The 23340-nt window shown below is 37.3% G+C and overlaps 2 protein-coding genes across 2 annotated transcripts in view; one reads left to right on the top strand and one right to left on the bottom strand.

Moving 5' to 3' along the window:
* Positions 1 to 10443: 10443 nt before the first annotated feature.
* Positions 10444 to 23340, top strand: part of LOC103501611 (polyubiquitin 4-like) — a 127502-nt gene continuing 114605 nt past the window's right edge. The window contains exons 1-2 of the mRNA XM_051085711.1: positions 10444 to 10458; positions 15060 to 16200. Of these exons, the coding sequence (XP_050941668.1) occupies positions 10444 to 10458; positions 15060 to 16200 (1156 nt within the window). The remainder of the gene's footprint in view (positions 10459 to 15059; positions 16201 to 23340) is intronic.
* Positions 16433 to 17382, bottom strand: LOC127149785 (2S seed storage albumin protein-like). Its single transcript, XM_051085712.1, has one exon. The coding sequence runs from the start codon at positions 16956 to 16958 to the stop codon at positions 16539 to 16541; it is 420 nt and encodes a 139-aa protein (XP_050941669.1). The 5' UTR covers positions 16959 to 17382; the 3' UTR covers positions 16433 to 16538.

The raw sequence follows: 23340 nt of genomic DNA, 5'->3' as shown, positions 1-23340 counted from the left end.
TGAATAGAGTGTTTAGGGAGTTCCTAGATACTTTCGTGATTGTGTTTATCGACGATATCTTGATATACTCTAAGACGGAGGCCGAACACGAGGAGCATTTACGTATGGTTTTGCAAACACTTCGGGATAATAAATTATACGCAAAGTTCTCGAAGTGCGAGTTTTGGCTGAAGCAGGTGTCCTTTCTGGGCCACGTGGTTTCTAAGGCTGGAGTCTCTGTAGATCCAGCTAAGATAGAGGCAGTCACTGGTTGGACCCGACCTTCCACAGTCAGTGAGGTTCGCAGTTTTCTGGGTTTAGCGGGCTATTACCGACGGTTTGTGGAGAACTTTTCTCGTATAGCTACTCCTCTTACTCAGTTGACCAGAAAGGGAGCTCCTTTTGTTTGGAGCAAGGCATGTGAGGACAGTTTTCAGACCCTTAAACAGAAGTTAGTTACCGCACCGGTTCTTACGGTACCTGATGGTTCTGGCAATTTCGTGATTTATAGTGATGCTTCCAAGAAGGGTCTGGGTTGTGTTTTGATGCAGCAGGGTAAGGTGGTCGCTTATGCGTCTCGTCAGTTGAAGAGTCATGAGCAGAACTACCCTACACATGATCTGGAGTTGGCAGCAGTGGTTTTTGCTTTGAAGATATGGAGGCATTATTTATATGGTGAAAAGATACAGATATTCACAGATCATAAGAGCTTGAAATACTTCTTTACTCAGAAAGAATTGAATATGAGACAGCGAAGGTGGCTTGAGTTAGTGAAGGATTACGATTGTGAGATACTGTATCATCCAGGCAAGGCAAATGTGGTAGCCGATGCTCTTAGTAGGAAAGTGTCACATTCAGCAGCACTTATTACCCGGCAGGCCCCATTGCATCGGGATCTCGAGCGGGCTGAGATTGCAGTGTCAGTGGGGGCAGTTACTGTGCAGCTAGCCCAGTTGACGGTACAGCCGACTTTGAGGCAGAGGATCATCGATGCTCAGAGTAACGATCCTTATCTGTTTGAGAAACGTGGCCTAGCAGAGGCAGGGCAAACGGCTGAGTTCTCGTTATCCTCTGATGGTGGACTGTTGTTTGAGGGACGCCTCTGTGTTCCGTCAGATTGTGCGGTTAAGACAGAATTATTATCTGAGGCGCACAGTTCCCCATTTTCCATGCACCCAGGTAGTACGAAGATGTATCAGGACCTGAAGCGAGTTTATTGGTGGCGTAACATGAAGAGGGAAGTAGCAGAATTTGTTAGTAAATGCTTGGTGTGCCAACAGGTTAAGGCACCAAGGCAGAAACCAGCGGGTTTATTACAACCCTTGAGCATACCGGAATGGAAGTGGGAGAACGTGTCCATGGATTTCATTACAGGGCTACCGAGAACTCTGAGGGGTTTTACAGTGATTTGGGTTGTGGTGGACAGACTTACTAAGTCAGCGCACTTTGTTCCGGGTAAATCCACCTATACTGCTAGTAAGTGGGCACAGTTGTACATGTCTGAGATAGTGAGATTACATGGAGTGCCAGTGTCGATTGTTTCTGATAGAGATGCCCGTTTCACTTCCAAATTTTGGAAGGGTTTGCAGACTGCTATGGGCACGAGGTTGGACTTTAGTACGGCTTTCCATCCACAGGCTGACGGTCAGACTGAGCGTCTGAACCAGGTTTTAGAGGATATGTTGCGGGCGTGTGCATTGGAATTTCCAGGTAGCTGGGACTCCCACTTGCATTTGATGGAGTTTGCTTATAATAACAGTTATCAGGCTACTATTGGCATGGCACCGTTTGAGGCCCTGTACGGCAGATGTTGTAGATCCCCGGTTTGCTGGGGTGAGGTGGGTGAGCAGAGATTGATGGGTCCTGAGTTAGTTCAGTCTACTAACGAAGCAATTCAGAAGATTAGATCACGCATGCATACCGCTCAGAGTAGACAGAAGAGTTATGCAGATGTGAGGCGGAAGGACCTTGAGTTTGAGATAGGGGATAAGGTGTTCTTAAAGGTAGCACCTATGAAAGGTGTCTTGCGTTTTGAAAGGAGGGGAAAGTTGAGTCCCCGTTTTGTTGGGCCATTTGAGATTCTGGAGCGGATTGGCCCTGTAGCTTATCGCTTGGCGTTACCTCCATCACTCTCGGCAGTCCATGATGTGTTTCACATTTCTATGTTGAGGAAGTACGTGCCAGATCCATCCCATGTAGTGGATTACGAGCCACTAGAGATTGACGAGAACTTGAGTTATGTTGAACAACCTGTTGAGGTGCTTGCTAGAGAGGTGAAGACGTTGAGAAATAAACAAATTCCCCTAGTTAAAGTCTTATGGCGGAATCACCGGGTAGAAGAGGCTACATGGGAGCGTGAAGACGACATGAGATCCCGTTATCCCGAACTGTTCGAGGAATAAAACTTTCGAGGACGAAAGTTCCCTAAGGAGGGAAGAATGTAACGCCCCGAAAATTTAAGGTAAAATTTTCTCGTTTTATGTAAATTGCAAGTCGATATAATAATAATATAATATTATTATATTATTATTATTAATATTTATTTTTATTTGTTATAATATTAATATTATAATAATTATTATTATTAATTAATATTATAGAAATATTGTTTTTATAAAACAATAAAATAAATTATTATTTATTAATATTAATATTATTAATATATTATTATTATTACTTTATTATTATTATTTTATTTATATTTTAATATATATATTATTATTATTAAATTTAATTAAAACTATTAATATTTTTTTTATAATTATTAACGTATATATATATATATATATATATATATTTTTAAAAAAAAAAAAGAAAGGGAAGAAAACCCTAGGAGACGCGCGCGCCGCCTACCCCCCCCCCCCCCCCGTCCTTCTTCCGTTTTTCCCTTCTTCCTCCTCGCACGCGCAAACACCCCAGCCTCATCCATCTCCGTTTCCTCTCCCTTCCGCGCCGCGCCACCGCCCGAGCCTTCCACCTTCTTCGTCGTTTCATCTGCCCGGCGCCGCAGCCGTTTCTCTCCCTCCATCTTCGTGTCCGTTTCGGCGCCGCCAACCGTGCCTCCTTCTTCTCTCATCTCTTCTCCTTCCGACGCACCGCCACCATTTCTTCATCTCCGCCTCCGTCCGCGAACGTCGAAGTGGTTTACGCCGGCAGCCTCTCCGTTCTCATCTCTTGATTCAGACGCCGGCAGAAACAGAGTGGAGCGCCGTCGCCGCCATCGCCGGGTTGTTTTTGGGTCTGTCGTCGCGCGCAGCCGAGGAGATCGTGAAGCCGAGCCGCCATCCAAGCCGCGAGCCGAGCCCCAAGCCGAGCGAGCCGCGAGCCGAGCCCCAAGCCGAGCGAGCCGCGAGCCGAGCCGCGAGCCGCCGAGCCGAGCCGCGAGCCGCCGAGCCGAGCCCCCAAGCCGAGCGAGCCGCGAGCCGAGCCGCGAGCCGAGCCCCAAGCCGAGCGAGCCGCGAGCCGAGCCGCGAGCCGCCGAGCCGAGCCGAGCCGAGCCGAGCCGAGTCCAAGCCGAGCCGAGCCACCTAAGCCTTCCTTCCTTCTTTTCGGTTCACGGTGAGTTTTCGGTAAGGTTTGTTCTGATGAATTCCCTAATGTTACCTAGTCCGATTCGGGTTTGAATGTTGGTTTAAGATATGGCCCTACTTTTCTCCCTTGAAGGTAGCGCAGAGTTGACGCTTAAGTTCTCGGGTTCCGCGGCAGACCTAGTTGGAGTTAGCTTCCTTTCCTTGGGTAAGTCAACGGTTATCGCTTCCGACCCTTTTAAAACAACTGCTACTAAAGTCATCCACTAAAACCTTCGTGTTTCGTTTAGGTGGATCTGTTGGGCGTAGTTTTCAATCGAGGGGCATAACCGAGTTTCAGGTAAGGGTTTTCCTACTACTGGACCCCGAGTCCAGGTTAAAACCGTAGTAATCCACAGGGGATTACACGTTGGTGACTGTACTGAATATCTGTATGCGTGTTGACTGTTAAGTACTGATATTATATTCTGTCTGATGAAATTATACTGTGACTGCTGTTTGTGGATTGAAATTATATGTTGATGGACCTTAACGTTACGGTCTAGTATGTATTAAACACTGATCTGGATGTGGTTCATGAAGTGTGGACGGGGAAGGACAGTGAGTCCGGCTTTGGTTGGTTAGTCGATTGGACCTAGGGTTTCCCTATTTGGCGTGCGAATCGGTAACGCATAAAGCAACTGAGGGTGTAGGTGTTTAAACCTATACTATCTGACTGACAAAGCCTATGGCGGGACTGTAATATGAATGTCGTTGAGATGTGACTGATGTAGACAGTTGGGTAAGGGCCGAGGGGTAACGGTTAGCTTCATCTATGGGGTAGTGTGCCTTACGGATATGTGCATCCTTCGGGAGCACTAGACTGATATGTGTATCCTCCGGGAACACTAGACTGATATGTGCATCCTTCGGGAGCACTAGACTGATATGTGTATCCTCCGGGAACACTAGACTGATATGTGCATCCTTAGGGAGCACTAGACTGATATGTGCATCCTTCGGGAGCACTAGACTGATATGTGTATCCTCCGGGAACACTAGACTGATTTGTGTATCCTTCGGGAGCACTAGACTGAGATGTGCGTTCTACGGAACCACTAGACTGTTATGTAGGGTACCCCCAAATAGGAAGTTAACTGTTGTTCCCTAACGGGCCCAGTAGTGGGTCCCTTACTGGGTATGTTTATACTCACCCTTTCCTTTCTTTAACTTTTCAGGTAGGGGTACAGCGAGGGGCAGACCGACGAGAGGCAGGAAGGAGGCGTGAAGGCCATATGGACGCGTCCGTTTTTCTTTCGCTTCCGCTATGTATTTTGTCAGAATATTTTGATTGTGATTTTTGGACTGGTGACTTGACATTTTATTTTGTGACTTTTTGAGGTATTAAAAATAGGGCCCGAAACTGTCTTTTGTAAGGTTTATAATGTTTTACTGAATCGTATCTGGTCTGTTTTAAATTTTATTTTGAATGGTCGAGTTTTGGTATTTGGTAGTGACCTCAGCTTAGTCCGGAAAAGTTGGGTCGTTACACGAAGACCGAGCCAAGCCGCGAGCCGAGTCAAGTCGAGTTGAGCCGTGAGCCGCAAGCCGCGAGCCGAAGGTGAGCCGAGTCGAGCCGAGCCGAGGGTGAGCCAAGCCGAGCCGAGCCACCTAAGCCATATTTTTCTCCCTCCACTTCGGGTCACGGTGAGTCTTCGGTAAGGATCATTTTGGTAATTTACCCAATGTTGCCATGACCGTTTCGAGTTTGAATATTAGAGTAAGACTGGGTCCTATCTTTCGTTCCTTAAAGGTAGTAGGGATTTGACGCTCAAGTTCTTGGGTCCCACGGCAAGTTCATATGGGAATAGCTCCCTTTACTCGGGTAAGCCGACGTTTGTTGTTTCGAATGATTTAAAAAGGTGACTTTTACTAGTGTTATCGTTTAAACCCTTGTGATTTCGTTTAGGTGGATCTGTTGAGCATGGACTCGATCGAGGGGAATAACCAAGTATCAGGTAAGGGTTTTCCTACTACTGGACCTCGGATCGAGGCTGGAAACGTAGTAATCCACAAGGGATTACACATTAGTAACTGTATTGAATAATTGGATGCATGTTTGACTTTTAAGTGTTGCTGTTATGCTCTTGTTGATGTAAAGGTAATGTGACCGCTAGTTGTAGCTTGTGTGCCATCGGGTGTAAGGAGTTATTTACGGATAGACACCGATGCCCGGATGTTCTGTATATTGTAGTTATGTTAAAGGGCTACGTTGTGGACTGAATTTGTATGTTGATGGACTTCAAAGTCTTAAGGTTAGGTAGGGGTAGTTTATTGTCTGATATTGATCATGGAGTTTCGTCGTGGAAGGATTGTGAGTCCAGTTCTGGTTTGACTAGTTGACTAGATCTAAGGAATATCACAATGGTGCGTGAATTTGAAACGCTTATAGCAACGGAGGATGTAGTTGTTTAAAACTATACTATCTGACCGGTGAAGTCTACGGGGGATTTGTAATATGAATGTTGTCGGAGTATGACTGTTGTAGACGGTTTAGTAAGGACTGAGGGGTAACGGTTAGCTTCGTCTATGGGGTAGTGTACCTTACGGATAGGTGTATCCTTTGGGATCACTAGACTGATATGTGCATCCCTCGGGATCACTAGACTGATAGGTGTATCCTTCGGGATCACTAGACTGATAGGTGTATCCTTCGGGATCACTAAACTCATATGTGCATCCTTCGAGATCACTAGACTGATATGTGCATCCTTCGGGATCACTAGACTGATATGTGCATCCCTCGAGATCACTAGACTGATAGGTGTATCCTTCGGGATCACTAGACTGATACGTGCATCTTTCGGGATCACGAGATTGATGTGTGCGTTCTACGGAACCACTAGACTGTTTACGTAGGGTACCCCTGAATAGGAAGTTAACTGTTGTTCCCTAACGAGCCTAGTAGTGGGTCCCTTACTGGGTATATTTTATACTCACCCTTTCTCTTCTTTAACTTTTCAGGTAAGGGTACAGCGAGGGGCAGACCGACGAGAGGCAGGAAGGATGCGTGAAGGCCATATGGACGCATCTGGTTTTCTTTATGCTTCCGCTGATGTATTTTGTTAGAATATTTGGTTTTGTGATTTTGAGTTTGATGACTTGAGTATTTTATTTGAACTTTCGTGACTGTGATTTAAAATAGGGCCCGAAACTGCTTTTGTAATATTTCTAACATATTAATGAATCGTAACCGGTTCGTTACGAGTTTTTATGTTTTGTGGTCGAGTCTTAGTACTGAGTAGTGACCTCAGCTTAGTCCGGAAAGTTGGGTCGTTACACAGATTATGATAAACTCTTACTGATTCCTTACAATTTCGGGTATGTGGATAATCTAAAGTAAAGGATTCAAATTTTCATTGCAGTAGTCTAATTTGCAGTCCTATTGTTTCACATGTATATTTAAGAATCATCACTAGACTTTGGTTGTAATAAATCACACAAAGGGTGCTACCTTTTGGATAGACCCTTTGAAAAATCGTATTGACCAAGATATATCCAAAGTAGTTGAAATGTATGTGATACTTATTGTGTTATTTCATTTTTGCTGTATGCCACTACTTTAAGTAGGTAAAAGTCCAATATTCTTTTGTAGATCGTTCAACATAAAGAAGAAAAAAAAGATCAATTTGGAGGATCACGAAGGTATGTGAATATCTCTGTTACTATAGTTGTAAATTAATTATTATTTTTAACATAGGTTAAGTCTTTTGTATGTGTATCCACAGTGTCCTAAGAAATCAGGAGTAGTCGAATGTGGTTATTAGGTCATGCAGTTTATGCGTAACATCATATTGTCAAAGAGTACTCCTATCATAAACATCGTAATCATAACATTTTAAAACTATCATTCATGTAATTTATTATGAATGAAACTCATTTAGAACCACTTTATTTTCTACAGATGAAAGGTTCACCCTGTACTTACACACAAGATGGCATTGACTGTATAAGGTATGAGTCAATAGAGTTTGTAGGGAAGCACATATATCGTGCTTAGGATAAGATAGTTGATTAACATTTTCGAAATATTTTGTCACATATTTGGTGGATATAATTGTTTTCCCGATTAGTGTACAAACGAACTCAATAGCTACACAAAATTTGGTTTTGAATTAAATGAAAGAAAAAAAAGGAAGTTTTGTGTTGGAGCTACCATGGAAGTTTTGTGTTAGAGTTGCTTTTGTTGGAGCTGCCATAAAATGTCATATTTTGGTGAGAATATTTTTTTCAATTTGGGTTTTCCTAAATGGGTCTATCCTTTACTATTTGTATTTGTGCAAAATGTGCAGCACTTTCATGGTTTTCTAACTTATAGAGCATTTTTGTGATGTGCATGAGATTTACATTGGTTGCTCAGGAGACTTATGAGGTAACATCCTATTCTTGTTTCATTTCCTTGGAATACTGCCACTGATAGAAAAATTTAAAGTATATCACAACTTGACTCTCAATATTTCATTGAACCATTCCATTCAAATCTGATTTTCTTTTTCACTTTTAGTTACAAGGAACTTGGAAAATTAATGGTATCATGTTCTGGATGATGCTACTTATGTTGTATGCCTCTTTATTTGATTAAAAAAGACAAAAAAATAAGAGGATTTTGGGCAATTGTAATGTTCATCTTGATAGAGTGTCAATAAGAACGTTGAATATAAGTAAAGCTTTTGTTGGAAGAAAAAAGCATTAGACTCTATATCTGCTTGGTTATCTTTTCAAGAATTGAAACTTCATATATCTTCCATTTATCTTTCATTATCTCTTTTAAATTCTCTGATGTTGGGATTTCTTGTGGACATATCTAAATTTTCTTGATGACTGATTCAGTGGTTTGTGTTTGAAACAATATGTTTCTGCTTAGAATATGTGAAGAAGCTAAGGTTTATAAAGTTTGAAGCCACTTTGGAATTGTGTTGTTGGATGGGAAAACAGTTTCCTATAGTGGTCAGAAGTGGTTAAACTCCTTCATATTAGTTTATATGACTTCAAAGTTATGCATCAGGGTGGGGGTGGGAAGATATATTAAGACATACTATGAACTAATAATTGGATGAAGTAAATTCGATTTATCTCTCCTTTTAACTAGGGTTGGAATTGGTACCTTGTGTTGCCATTACAAAGAGTAAAACCTTATTATATTCTTATATCGATGTGTAGAGTCATACTCTAAAATTTAATTTTGTTTTCTTATTAGGTTTTACAGGAATTCATTGACACAGTGAAGCCATATTGAAGCAACTAATTGATTTATAAGTCTTTTTTTATAGGTTTGGTAACAAAAGTTTGGTTGAAATGTACTTATTTAAATAGTCTGTTGGTACCAAAACATGTATGTTTATTCTATCATTGTACAAACCCTTTACCAACAATTGTACAAATATTACAAAGTGTATGTTAACATATATATATTAAAGCATTGATTGTTTGTTTTTATATAGGTGTGTTGTATAGTACTTTGTACTTGAACTGTCTGTGTAATGGCAGAGTGGCAAGAAAAATAGAGACTATAAAAAAATTAGTAATAAAGGAGAATATGACATTTGAATTTTTAAAAAAAGAAACTGTCAAGGAAAAGGTATTTTTGACAGTCAATTAAAGTCATGCTAGGTGTTTTATTGACATTTAATAATTGTCATGATTGGCATATTGTTGACAGAAAAAAAAATGTTAATAAATATGAGTTCATGACATTTTATAACTGTCTTCAATAAGCAAAAAATGATCTAATGTGTGAAATGATGACAGTTAGTTATTGTCCTAACATATAAATAATGACATTTATTGCCTGTTAATAATATTGGATACGGGACATTTATTTTCTGTCATAAAATATAAATAATGACATTTGTTATCTATAAACAATAGGAGATATATGACATTTATTTTGTGTCATGGAAACACTTATTGTGACACTTTTTCCAAATTGTCATAATAGACTTTTCTTGACAGCCGGAATGATGACTAAAAATAACTGTTAAGAATTTTAAATATGACAGATTTTAACTGTCGTTATAGGTCATTTTTCCACTTGCATCGCTTTCACCAATTATCATCACTCCATTGTTTTGTCTAGTGCACTAGGAATCACGTTTCGACGTGTGAAATCTCAACCCATCCATGATGCATCCATTGTAACAACGAACATCAAATGATGGTCCCATCGCAAGTGAGAAGAAGACGTGAGATAAATTTCTAGACTCATGCAGTTCTATAACCTGAAATTAATATGACAATGATTATACACATTCACGTGCTTAAATATGTTAGTTCATACATGTCACACAAAAACTTGCTATATACCTGTCCTCGAAACCATTCAGGGAATTCTCATTGATGTCTTTTGTACAAATCAGTAGCATTTTGAGCATGTTGATGTATTAGCCTCAAATGTTTCCTGACAATGTATAACAAATACTCAACAACTACACCTAAGAACTACGAAGCTAAGAAAAGCTTACTTGCGATACTCTGATATTTTGTCTACACTGTAAAGGATGTACCAATGGAAAAGGCATTTCTCCTCCTGTGATAGAGTACAAAGACTTGGCACACCTAATGGTCGTACATTTTGCTTAAGAATTTCAAACTCACCAATCACCTCGTCCTCTGGAATGGTATCATCATTTCACTCATCTCTTGTGAATCGAGTCTCTATACCACTTAGGTAGCGCGAACATGCTCAATTCATTCATCACACACGCTTCTTCAATGGACCCCTCGAGATGTGCTTTGTTCCAAACATAGTGTTTCTAAAGTGCGTAAACTTCTTTCAATGGGTTACATCCAATTATAAGAAATCGGACCAGTAACCTTAATTTCACATGGTAAGTGAACAGCAAGGTGGACCATAACGCTAAAGAAGGCAGGTGAAAATATTTTTTCTAACTTACAAAGTATGATTATGATGTCTGTTTGCAATCTATCCAAATCACTTACTCTTATCGTTCAAACGTACAAGTCACCGAAAAAATTACGCAGTTCGGTAATAGCAGCGTACACATGTTTTGGTAAAAATGCGCAAAACCAATAGGTAGCAGTCGATGTAATAAAATATGACATGTAACGACCCAACTTTTCGGACTAAGCTAAGGTCACTACTTAGTACTAAGACTCGACCACAAAACACAAAAAACTCATAAAGGACCGGTTACGATTCATTAAAAATGTTAGAAATATTACAAAAGCAGTTTCGGGCCCTATTTTAAATCACAGTCACGAGAGTTTCAAAGACAATACTTAAGTCATCAAACTCAAAATCACAAAACTAAATATTCTAACAAAATATATCAGCGGAAGCATAAAGAAAACCAGACGCGTCCATATGGCCTTCACGCATCCTTCCTGCCTCTCGCCGGTCTGCCCCTCGCTGTACCCTTACCTGAAAAGTTAAAGAAGAGAAAGGGTGAGTATAAAATATACCTAGTAAGGGACCCACTACTGGGCCCGTTAGGGAACAACAGTTAACTTCCTATTCAGGGGTACCCTACATAACAGTCTAGTGGTTCCGTAGAACGCAAACATCAGTCTCATGATCCCGAAGGATGCACGTATCAGTCTAGTGATCCCGAAGGATGCACGTATCCATCTAGTGATCCCGAAGGATACACCTATCTGTAAGGTACACTACCCCATAGGTGAAGCTAACCGTTACCCCTCAGTCCATACTAAACCGTCTACAACAGTCATACCCCAACAAAATTCATATTACAATTTCGCCATAGGCTTCGCCAGTGAGATAGTATATGTTTAAACAACTACATCCTCAGTTGCTATATGTGTTTCCAATTCGCACACCATTGCGATATCCCTAGATCCAGTCAACTAGTCAATCAGAATCGGACTCACCGTCCTTCCACGACAAAACTCCATGACCAATGTCCAGACAAAAGACTACCACATACCTAACCGTATTTTCAACCCACGTTCTAAACCTAATTCAATATCCTAAAACTAATTTAATATTCAACCATAAACTAACTGCAAAACTAACAAAAATAGTTTTAAACTTACAGAAATTGATGAACGACAGCGTGACTTTGAGGGAACGGCGACGACGAGGCAGACGACAGTGAGGCAAGGCACAGTGGACGCGGGCGATCCATTTTCATCTTCTCCTCTTCTCATTCGTTTCAGTTTTATCTATTACAGAACAAAAATGAAATGTAAAGGAGAACTCCCAATGCACCACGAAGACGTTAGGAAGTTTTGCCCAATACTCGACGCCATTAATGAATTGTTAGGAATAAGCTGAACCATAGCTTCTGATGCCTTGCAAGGCCCATCGGGAATCCTGCTCTGACATAATCATAAGCTAGTTGACTGATCTCTATCGCGTCAAGGCTACTTCAAGGCTTAATCGCCTAATAATGTAGAGATCCTCCTTCACTCATTCTTAATACAAGTTAGTTTACATTTCATCTTTCTACCATTTTTACCATCTTTTGCAAAATCTCTAGTGTAGATAATAGATTTAGCTTAGACACACTTTACTTTACTATATAGTTACTTTTATATCTCCTAGATGAAGAGTGAGCCTTAGAACTAAGCTTTCATACCAATTTTCTATGTTCGATCCTGGATTACCCAAGAAATCTATTGTTTCACTTACACTTGGACAAACAATAGAAAAACTTGTACTCAGCGAGGATTTAGTAGTCACGTGAAGACTAGAGAGATAGTGAGCATCTTGCATGCAATGACCATGACTTGCCACATAGAGAATATAGATATACTAGACACATACCACAATACTAAACACTAAGTCCCGAACCTAATTATTCTCACCATGTATCTGATTGTTTGCACTTGCCTTGACTAGCACACTACTCAAACCTTGTGAGCAGATATTTAAGAAATCCAAGAAGAGCACACTGGGAAGCAACCAATTAAGTGGGTGTTTCGTTATCTGAAAGGAACACCTAGCAAGGGGCTACTCTACAAGCATACTAAGTCTACAAAGCTAGAGTTGTATGGTTATGCAGAAGACCTGGACAAAAGAAGATCACTCGCTGCTTTTACTTTTATCCTAAGAGGAAATGTGATTTTATGGAAGTTTAACCTATAGCCTGTAGTGGCACTATTCACAACAAAAGTAAAGTTTATAGCCATGACTGAAGTTGTTAAAGAAGTCGTCTGGCTAAAAGGACTACTTGAAGAACTTGGCTTCTTTTAACAGTCAGTAAACATCATGTGTGATAGTTAAAGTGCAATACACTTGTCTAAAAATCTGCAATATCACGAAAGAACTAAGCATATTGATGTGAAGCTATATGTCATTAGAGAAGTCATAGCAAAGAGAAAAGTAACAGTATCAAAGGTTCAGACAAAAGAAAATGCAGCAGATATGTTGACTAAAATAGTTACTAATGCTAAACTCGAGCACTGCCTACAGTTGCTCAAGGTAATAGACTACTTAAAAGAATAGAATCAGAAGAAATAGTCATTGGTAGCAATAAAATTCAAGGTGGAGGATTGTTAAAAAGAAGAGTGAATTTTATTACTTAAAGAAAATCTCGGTGAAACTCGAAAGATCTCGATTCGAAACTCTATTGCTTAAGAACCTGGTGAAGCTCGAGAGATCTTGATACAATCCCAGTGCCCTAACTCTTCAACAAGCTAAGCAAGTTGTACTGTGGGGCTCAATCTCGGTTCAATCTCGACGCACCTGATGCTTTGTTCCCTGTCTACTCGATGAAGAAGCAATTACTTCTCAGGACAACTCGGTACCCCTAAATACAGATTTTGAGCTTCGTGATCCTACAACTGAAATCAAATAGAAAAACTAATAAGTTAGTTAGAGTTTGTTATATTTACTGCCATTAAATAACTCTGTAATGTAAATAATAAACCATTTAACTCAATATGAAATATAGAATGAGAAAAAGAAAAAGAAAAAGTTAAAGAGAGAGAGGAAGAAAACTCATTTTCAAATTCTCTATACTTGTTTGATCCTTGAATAAGTTGAATAAAAGCTCTATGGCGGCTTCAAAGTGGATGTAGGCACTATTAGTCGAACCACAATAAATTTGTTATGTTCTTTTGCTATTCCTTGTAATCTCCATAAATATTTTCTTACTAAGCTCTAGAAATCTGCTTGTCAAGAGATTAGGTATCATTTATGCCTTTTATATTTCCTTTCGGTTGCATATCTTGAGCTAGTTAAGATCGAGAGGTTACTGTTGTTGAAACCGAGATTAGTATCTTTGGATTAACACGTGCCTACCAAAATTTGAAATTTTGTATTTACCCCATTCATTGGATAATAAGCAATTCTTATAGTGTTATCAATTAAACTCCTATAAAGTGTAATAATTGAATCCATGAACTATTTTCATATGTAATCTTAATAAAATGAATTTAGAAGTTTAATTAAAATAATATATTTTGTATGCTATTTTTCAAAGTTTGAAGAATGTGTTAATTGATACACATACAAAAAATCTAGGTTTTACATGAAAAACTATGGAAGTGAAAGATAGCATCTAATATTTTATGACACAAAATGCAAACTAATATATAAAGGATTTAATTAATTTTTATAGGTTTCAAATTTGTTAGACTTGTCAAATACAAAATTTTATTGAACCAAATACATACAAACATCAAAATTAAGAACAGAAAATCTAAATTCAAATGAAATTTATTAATAGAAAAATTAGAAAAAAGAAAAAGAAAATAAAAGGAATCGTATGGTTTTTTCCTTCCTTTTTCCCATTTGAGAGGTGAATAAAGCTAATTGAGCTGCTCTAACTTCCTAATCTTTATGCTTTCCCCATAAAGCTTTCCCAACTGCGCGTAATCGTATAAATGGAAAATTGACCTTTCCAACTAGATTCTTCCAGAACTAAACAATACGTAACACGCAAGTAATCAAAGACACGTTTCATTTTCCTATAGAATATTATAGTTATTCGTGATTAACGGAAGTCGGCAATTTTAGGTATAAATACGTGAATTCTCGAGCGCTAATTTTCCATACAGACTCGAAATACTCTAAACTTTCTCATCGCGCTTTATTCCTATTTCGTAATTCGCTCTTCTTCAACCTCTCAAGGTTTTCATCTTTTCTCTATCTTCTGTTTTCAGATTGCATCTTTTCCCCCTCCTGTTCGATTAATTGATGTTTGAATTTTCGAGAAACGATTTGAAGTCTTTGTTGTATTTTTCATTTCTGTTCGTTAGGTAGGTCGATTTTTAATCGTGATGTCCGACGTTGTTCGGATGATTCACATTTGGTTTTTGTCATCTTCTTTCTATGTTGTGATTATCATGATTTTTATCTTTTTTTCTTCTCAAGATTTGTAATTTATCGATTCCCCATGGTTCTTGGTTTTTTATACATGTATTGAATCTGGTTACTAGAATTATGTTCTTCGACGGACGTCTTTCAGATTTAAATTGCATTGTAGGAAATATGATTTGCTATCTGAGTAACGTTTTTCCAGAGTATTCTTGATTGCGCGATCTATCTTCAATTGTTAAATTGTTTTTGTTTAATTGGGGTCATGACAGATGCAAATCTTTGTGAAAACTCTCACCGGAAAAACAATAACCCTTGAGGTTGAAAGTTCTGACACTATCGACAATGTAAAGGCCAAAATTCAAGATAAGGAAGGAATCCCTCCAGACCAGCAAAGGCTTATTTTCGCTGGAAAGCAACTTGAGGATGGTCGAACCCTCGCTGATTACAACATACAAAAAGAATCAACCCTTCACTTGGTTCTCCGTTTACGTGGTGGAATGCAAATCTTCGTGAAAACCCTCACTGGTAAAACCATCACCTTAGAGGTGGAAAGCTCTGATACCATCGATAATGTGAAGGCTAAGATCCAAGATAAAGAGGGTATTCCCCCTGACCAACAGAGGCTAATTTTCGCTGGTAAACAACTTGAAGATGGCCGGACTTTGGCGGACTACAATATTCAAAAGGAATCCACTTTGCATTTGGTGCTTCGTCTTCGTGGTGGAATGCAAATTTTCGTCAAAACACTTACGGGGAAAACTATTACATTAGAGGTTGAAAGCTCTGACACAATCGATAATGTCAAAGCTAAGATTCAAGACAAGGAGGGAGTTCCCCCGGACCAGCAGAGGTTGATCTTTGCAGGCAAGCAGCTCGAAGATGGACGGACACTAGCCGATTACAACATTCAAAAGGAATCCACTCTTCAACTTGTGCTCCGTCTTCGTGGTGGAATGCAAATTTTTGTGAAAACTTTAACGGGAAAAACAATCACTTTGGAAGTTGAGAGTTCAGATACAATTGATAATGTTAAGGCTAAGATTCAAGATAAAGAAGGGATCCCACCAGACCAACAGAGATTGATTTTCGCTGGTAAGCAATTGGAAGATGGTAGGACTCTAGCCGACTATAACATTCAAAAGGAATCAACTCTCCACTTGGTGTTGCGTCTTCGTGGAGGAATGCAAATATTTGTGAAGACCTTGACAGGAAAGACAATCACATTGGAGGTTGAGAGCTCAGACACCATTGATAACGTTAAGGCTAAAATCCAGGACAAGGAGGGTATCCCTCCTGACCAGCAAAGACTCATTTTCGCTGGAAAACAATTGGAGGATGGACGTACATTGGCCGATTACAACATTCAAAAGGAGTCCACCCTCCACCTTGTCCTTCGTCTTCGTGGTGGTATTTGAATCTCATGATCTCACATGCTCATGTTCTCTGTTTTCTCTTTATATTGCTTGCTTTCTAGTCTTATGTTCTCTGTTCTAGAACTCAATTTACAAATAATACTAAAGTTCTATCTGCTTCTTTACTGTTTTACGATTATTCTCAATTCATTACATAAACAAGTTTCACACAAAAACTGTAGCTCTTTTTATTTAATCGAAGAAGCAAGAGTGAGAAATAGTGATTGAGATGACCGAATTCACTAGTCTTTTATTTATTTTAACATAAGACAAAAAGCACACGACGATGTACTGCTCTCCCGTTATTTATTGAGGTGGTGTGCATAGCTTAAGCGCTTAGAAGTAGCATTGCTGTGGGCGCGTACCGCACATGGATGGTAAGTTCCTAGCTGTCTGAAGCATCTGCATTCTTTCTTGGCCTCGTGCTCTTCTCTGCTCTTCCATCGCGATCTCCTGCAAGAGTTCGCACCTGCACTCCTCTTCAACATTCATGAGCTCACGACAGCACTCATCGAAGGCCTGTCCTCCTCTCCTCCTTTGGTTGTCGATTCCACGCATCTGCAAAACATACCTGCTCTGCTGCGACAGGTACTCCCCGCAGCTGCCGATCTCCTCGCGCGCCCTCATCTGGCGGCACCTCTCCATCCCCCTTGGGTTTTCTTCGTCCACTTCGACGGTGGTGATGGTGGTGCGGTGTGCATCTGCAATCACCAAAGCCAACGCCAAGAGGGCAATGATGCTTGTGAGTCTCGCCATTGTTTAAGAGTTCTATGAAGTAAAAAGGAGTGTATTGAAGGAGTTGAGTGAATAAGTGAGTGGTGAAGGTGGTACGTATTTATAGGGGATGGGGGGTTGGTGCATGTAGGGAACGTGGAGAGTGGGACTCTGTTGTAGGGTTTTGAAGCTTGTGGAAGTACAGTAATGGTGGAGCTTTGTGAGTTTTGGTTGAGCTACCACGTAAGGGTTTAGGCATGCAAATGAATGGAAAATCGCATGTGTCATTGGATTGAAGTTGGAAGCAGGATTTTGGGTGCAAATGGCTAATTGATCTAGTTTTGGTGGTTACGTGGTCGTCTTCGAGCAAATATAGTGTTGTGAGGAGCCAACGTGTGAAACCCAATTTTGTTTGTTGCGAAATTGTTGCATTCAATCGAGGCCGAGGATTTCTGTTTCTCTCGACGCGTGTGTTTATGTAAAATTTACTTCCACAATGGTAGGATCAGAGTGTTTCAAACGTGGTAAGAATCTACCCTTCTATGATAGTGGTGTCTTAATAAAAGATACTTTATCATTTTTATCATTAAAATTATTTGATAACGAGTTCATTTAAGTTGATAATAAGTTTATTTAACAAAAAATAAACTTTATATAATAGGTGTTCCAAAATGGAAGTTGTTATCTAAGTTGATAATTAGTTTATTTAAGAAAATACCTTTATATAAAAAGGATTTCAAAATGGAAGTAGAAAAATGAGAAATACCAAAATCTTTTTAGGTTAATGTTCTAACGTTTAGTGTATTTTATAAGATATAATATATTAAAAAAATAATCACAATTATAATAAAACTTTGTTGTTAAACAAAACGTTTTACTCTCATTTTAAAAAGTACACAACTTTTTCATAGTTTATAACTTTTCTTATTATGAAAAAGAATGTATTAAAATATCTATTGGAAGGAAAAAATTAGTATGTGCGTTTGAGATAAGTTTTTTTAATTTATTGTTTATGTTTAATTTTTCAAATAGGTTTAATTTTTCAGATAAATAAAGCACTTATCTGAAATTTATTCTAGGAAGAAGAAAAAAAACTTGGTTAAAAAAATAAATTTATATAACTTTTTATAGAAAAATGTGGATCACTATTGGCACAAAATTTTTATAGGAAAAAGTTAGGATGTCTATTTAATTTGAAAAGTTTAAAAATTTTAATAATTTAACAACCCTATTCTACTTTTCAAATTAATTATTTATTAGGATAAACGGAGAAACTATTTGATATTCTATTTTTACATATCCTATTACCTTAATCAATAACTAGATTCCAACAATAATTAATACTTAGATTTCAACTAAAGTTTCATAATTCAATTACAATAAAAGTATTAACCGCATTCACCATTTCATTAATAAAACAACTCTAATTAAAAAATAGAAATTAATTAAATGAAAAAAAACATGAACAAAGAAGGTATCTTTTCATTGTGTCCAAGATCCCCGATTTTCATGTTTATATGATTCAAACAATCTCACAAAAAAGTACATACAAACATATTTAGATCCCATGTTTACATTCTAAGAAAAAAATTCTAAAATTACATGATTTAAACATCCATAAAAAGACGTGCGAACATATTTCTATATAGTAATAAATAAATACAACAAAAGTGAAAAAATAAAAGGGAATATAAGAAAATGATAATTTGATTTTTTTTCATATTTTTACTACTTAAGTATGAATCAAAGAAAAGAATAAGATTAGATAGCTATACAAACAAATTTGAAAGGGGAGGAAATTGAAAAGGTTGGAAGATAGAAAAGAGTTAATAAGAGAAAGGAACGTGAATAGTTGGGAGATAAAATGTTAAAGAAAAATATAAAAGGAATGATCGAGGAAAAGAGAAGTTTTAATAAGAGAATTAATTAGTAAGAAAAGTGACTTTTTTTAACTTGAGAGAGTTATTTTCTTACGTTTAGAGAGAAGTACCGGAATGAGAGAATAATAAATTAATTAATTAAACAGCATAAAAGTAAAAGGGATCATTTAAAAAATATAACAAAATAATAAAATATTTACACTGTATAGAGTAATTCTAAAAATAGAAAAAGCCCCCACATACCCACAATGGAAAATACAAAAAATGTTCCATCAACTATGTCGTCAACGATGCACGTAATATATTTAGTACGCGATCGTTTAAATTTGGTTACACGATCGCGATCGTTTAAATTTGGTTACACGATCGCGATCGTTTAGATTTGGTTAACCAAATCTAAACTATTTTTTTTTTAAAATTTGATACACGGTCGTTTATTTTTTAAAGATTCTTTTGGTGTACGATTGTTTAGAGTCGGCTAAACGATTTTTTAATTCTTTTGGTACACGATCGTTTAGATTGGTTTACATGATCGTCTATTTTTTTATAGTTTAGATTTAGATATCCCAATCTATGATTTTTTTTAAGATTCTTTATACACTATCCTTTAAATTTGACTATTTTTTTTGTACATGATTATTTAGGATTTGTCTACCCTAATCTAAATGACTTTTTTTCACCCAAATCTAAACAACGTTTTTTGTCAAGTCTATAGGATCTTGAACAACCAAATAACAATTTGAAAAAAACAAAAAGAAAAGAAGAAAGAAGAAGAAAAAAATTGCAACGAAGAAGAGAAGAAAGACGGAAGGGCAAACTTGGAATATATAAAAAATGGCTAACTTCATGTGCTTTGTTACACGGGCCGTAAATATTTCAGTGGTTTGTTATGTTTATGAAAATTTTCTCATCATAATATGCAACCATTATATTCATAAAATAACTAAAAAAATAATTAATTTAATTTAACAATTAACTACAATAATTTTTGTATTTAAATGACAAAATTGCCACCAAAATAATAATGAAAAACCTTATAATGAAAGGATAAAATTGGAACAAAAACTTTCTTCTCATCCATGGTTTTATATATACTATTGAAAAAGAAATATATATTCATAGAAATTAGAAAGATTAGGTTCATGTGATCTAACACACTCCATCCATTTCTATTTCCTATGTTACTTAAGAAAAAAGAAAAGTAATAAATAAGGTTGCCTTCTTCTTGAGTATGCATAGCTAGTTGAGTTAAGGAGTTAGGAAATGAACTACATCTTTAGTCTCTCTTTAGGTGCACTCAATCTTCTTCAAATGAGTTTCCATCTTCATATACTAAATATTGAACTTTTAGAGAAAATTTTGAGGAGGAGTTAAGTAGGACAGGAGGAATAGTTGTAGCTGGTTGCTGTTTTTCCTCTCTACTACTCCATTCTATTGTTGAATTAATGGAGCTAAATACTCATGATGAATCCCTTCTGCTTCATAGAGATTATTTAGTTCCACATTTTCGAATTTTTTCCTAGATCACTCCTGATTCGAACAATATTTTTCCCTTGTTCACATTGTAAACTCAAACATAAACTAATGCAAACTTTAGTAGTATCAAATTTTCCTTTGAGAAATCTTACCTAAGCGAAGTGAGAGAACTCTTACCCATGTTAAGCGAGAGAAATCATTCACAACTACAAACACATACTTCTTTCCTCCAAGGCTCTCAGTTTGCATGGGACCCATGAGATCCATGTGCAACAATTCTAAAAATATGTTCGTGCAACACTCCTTCATACTTTTGTGAGATGTTTTGATTTGTTTCCCAACTTTACAGTCATCACAAAAGAACTTGCTCTTTGAGTCAATGTTTGGAATTCCTATGATAGCCTCATTTTTTACAACTTTATAAATACTTCTTAAGCTGGCATGTCCAGTTTTCTGTGCCATAACAAAGTTTGATCTTCTTTCATTGAGTGGCAAACATTAGAATTGTTGGATATCCAATGGTAGTAGTTATCAGTCTGTCTACAGACATGCATAAGAATTCTTTTATTTGCATCAGTCACTACACAATTATCTTTGATGAAATTTACAATTTACCTTGGTTACAAAATTGACTAACACTAATTAGATTTTTCTTGAGCCCTTTAACATATCGAACATCATTTAGATATGATAGATTGTACTTCTCAATATTACCTTTTGCTATGGTTCTTCCTTTTGCACCATCTCTAAAAGTAACATGTCCAGATGCACACTCTTTTAACTCAGAAAAGAAGGATTTGTTCCTAGTCATGTGTCTGAAACATCCACTATCAAAATACCAAGCATCAATTGAAGCTTGAATTGTTGTAAAGGCAATATTGTAATTTTTAGAGTTCTTGACTCTTCATTCCTGATAACTTCTCTTGCCTCTTGATGAATTTGGCTTGCGCTTGTGTGAATTATGTGTAGCTTTTTGATATCGAACTGTATGTCTTTATAAGAATAACAAAATGGTTGGATATGACCCTTTTTACCACAATAATGGAATACCCAATTATTTTTGTAGAAGTGCTAACAGCTTTTGTTTCAACAGGTAGTTCAACTTTGATGTTTACTGTAGCAGAAACAAATTTTATCCCAGTTGTCTGACCAATGTTCTTTACATATGCGTCAAAGCCAAGACCATATATGTTGGAACTAGATTGTCTTGAACTCAGTATTTGATTTAAATTTTTAGACCCAGAATTTAACATTTTTACATATTTCATAGTTTGATCATATTTATTCTGAACCTCCCTCAATTTTAGCTTCAGTGAGGATATAATAGACAGTTGTCATTCATTTTCTTCCAACAGACCTTGTATCTTTTCTTTCTATATAGTTTTGGCTTGAATCCTTTTTCCATTGAATTTTCAACTGTTTAAAGGACAACTCATTATCACTCTCTTCTTCAGAATTTTCACTTTCATCTTCAGTCGTAGAGTCAGTCTCGGTGATATTTACTATGAATGCATTTGTGCCACCATCATCTTCTTCACTATCATTAATGTCTTCATCAGATAATGTATACCACAAAAAATCTTCTTTTGCTTTCTTGGAAACGTAGGACATTCAGCCTGATAATGGCCAACTCCTCCACACTCCCTACATGTGAAAATTCTACCTTCACCATCTCTTCTTTGAAAGTTGTCAACATCCCTTTTGTTAAAATTTTCATTATCCCTTCTATTATAACTTGCACATCTCTTCTTCTGAAGTTAATTGAGTTCCTAAAGTTGGATCTAGTTGTATTCATATTTCTGAACTTCTTTACCACTTTAGAAAACTGTTTTGTCATAAGAGCTATAGACTCATTTACATTTGCTTCACTTGGTGATTTATTGTCAGTTGGCTCTTCTTTATATACCAATTTAAAAGCAACACCTTTACCTTTTTTATTTTCTCTATTTGATATGGTCATCTCAAACGTGAAAAGAGACCCAAACAATTCATCCATTTTTAGCTTAGTTATGTCATGTGCTTCCTCTATAGCTATAACCTTTATGTCAAATTTCCCAAGCAGAGAACGCAACATTTTTCACACTATCTGGAATCTTTTCTCCAAGGTTGAATGATTCATTGGCTATTTCCAGAACTCTCTCATTATACTCAGCTACAGACTCATCCTCGGACATTTTTAAAGCTTCAAATTTTGAGGTTACCAATTGTAACCTGGATATTTTAACTTTTGTAGTACATTCATATGCAACCTCCAATATTTTTTAAGCTTCTTTGGCAGAGCTATAAGAGTTAATCAATTTAAACACATTCAAGTCAACACCATTAAAGATAATAGTAATGGCTCTAGAATTTCCCAGGGAGGTTTCTTCTTCAAAATCAGTTCAATTAACTTTAGATTTAGGATTAGAATGACCATCTATGGTGATCATTGGTGGTTTCCATCCAGCTACAATAGCTCTCCAAGCCCGTCCATCAAGAGTTTTGAGAAACAATATCATGCAGGGCTTCCAATATGAATAATTTTTGTCATCAAGTACAGGAGGACGAGAGTTTGAAGGACCTTTCCTAATTATCTCCATGGATTAACAACCTTTTCTGATACCAATTGAAAAACGTGATGAGATAATCAAATAAATCTTTAGTTAATTCTAAAGTATTTAATTGTTGTAATAGCAAAAGGGATAGCAGAAGAAAATAACACATAGAACTTTGGTAACACAGTTCGACAAATACTGCCAACATCTAGGGAGTTGTGCACAGCTCAGATGAGTAATATTATTTAGATTCATAATAATCAATATACATTCATACAACAAGTGGTTTCTGCCCAAATATATGACTATCTTAATATACTTAATAACTTAAGTACTCAGGCTCCTTCTGAACATATGATTGAATCTACTCGATGATGTATTCATGCTTCCTTGAGTTTAAGGTAACCTCGTGATCCCTACTTCATCTTTCACATTACTCATTATTAAGTTCATCACAGATCAACATGTTGATATCATAGATAATAAGTCGCACTACCTTCTTTTCGCTTGTAGCTTCAGCGTCGACAATAAACT

Source organism: Cucumis melo, chromosome 6, assembly GCF_025177605.1.
Source record: "Cucumis melo cultivar AY chromosome 6, USDA_Cmelo_AY_1.0, whole genome shotgun sequence".
NCBI classification, from domain to species: Eukaryota; Viridiplantae; Streptophyta; class Magnoliopsida; order Cucurbitales; family Cucurbitaceae; genus Cucumis; species Cucumis melo.
Note: the sequence above shows the minus strand (reverse complement) of the source record. Positions and strands in the feature narration are given on the sequence as shown.

What these genes read in the sequence shown, in the direction of transcription:
- LOC127149785 (XM_051085712.1), bottom strand. Translation starts at nt 16,958, where the DNA reads ATGGCGAGACTCACAAGCATCATTGCCCTCTTGGCGTTGGCTTTGGTG.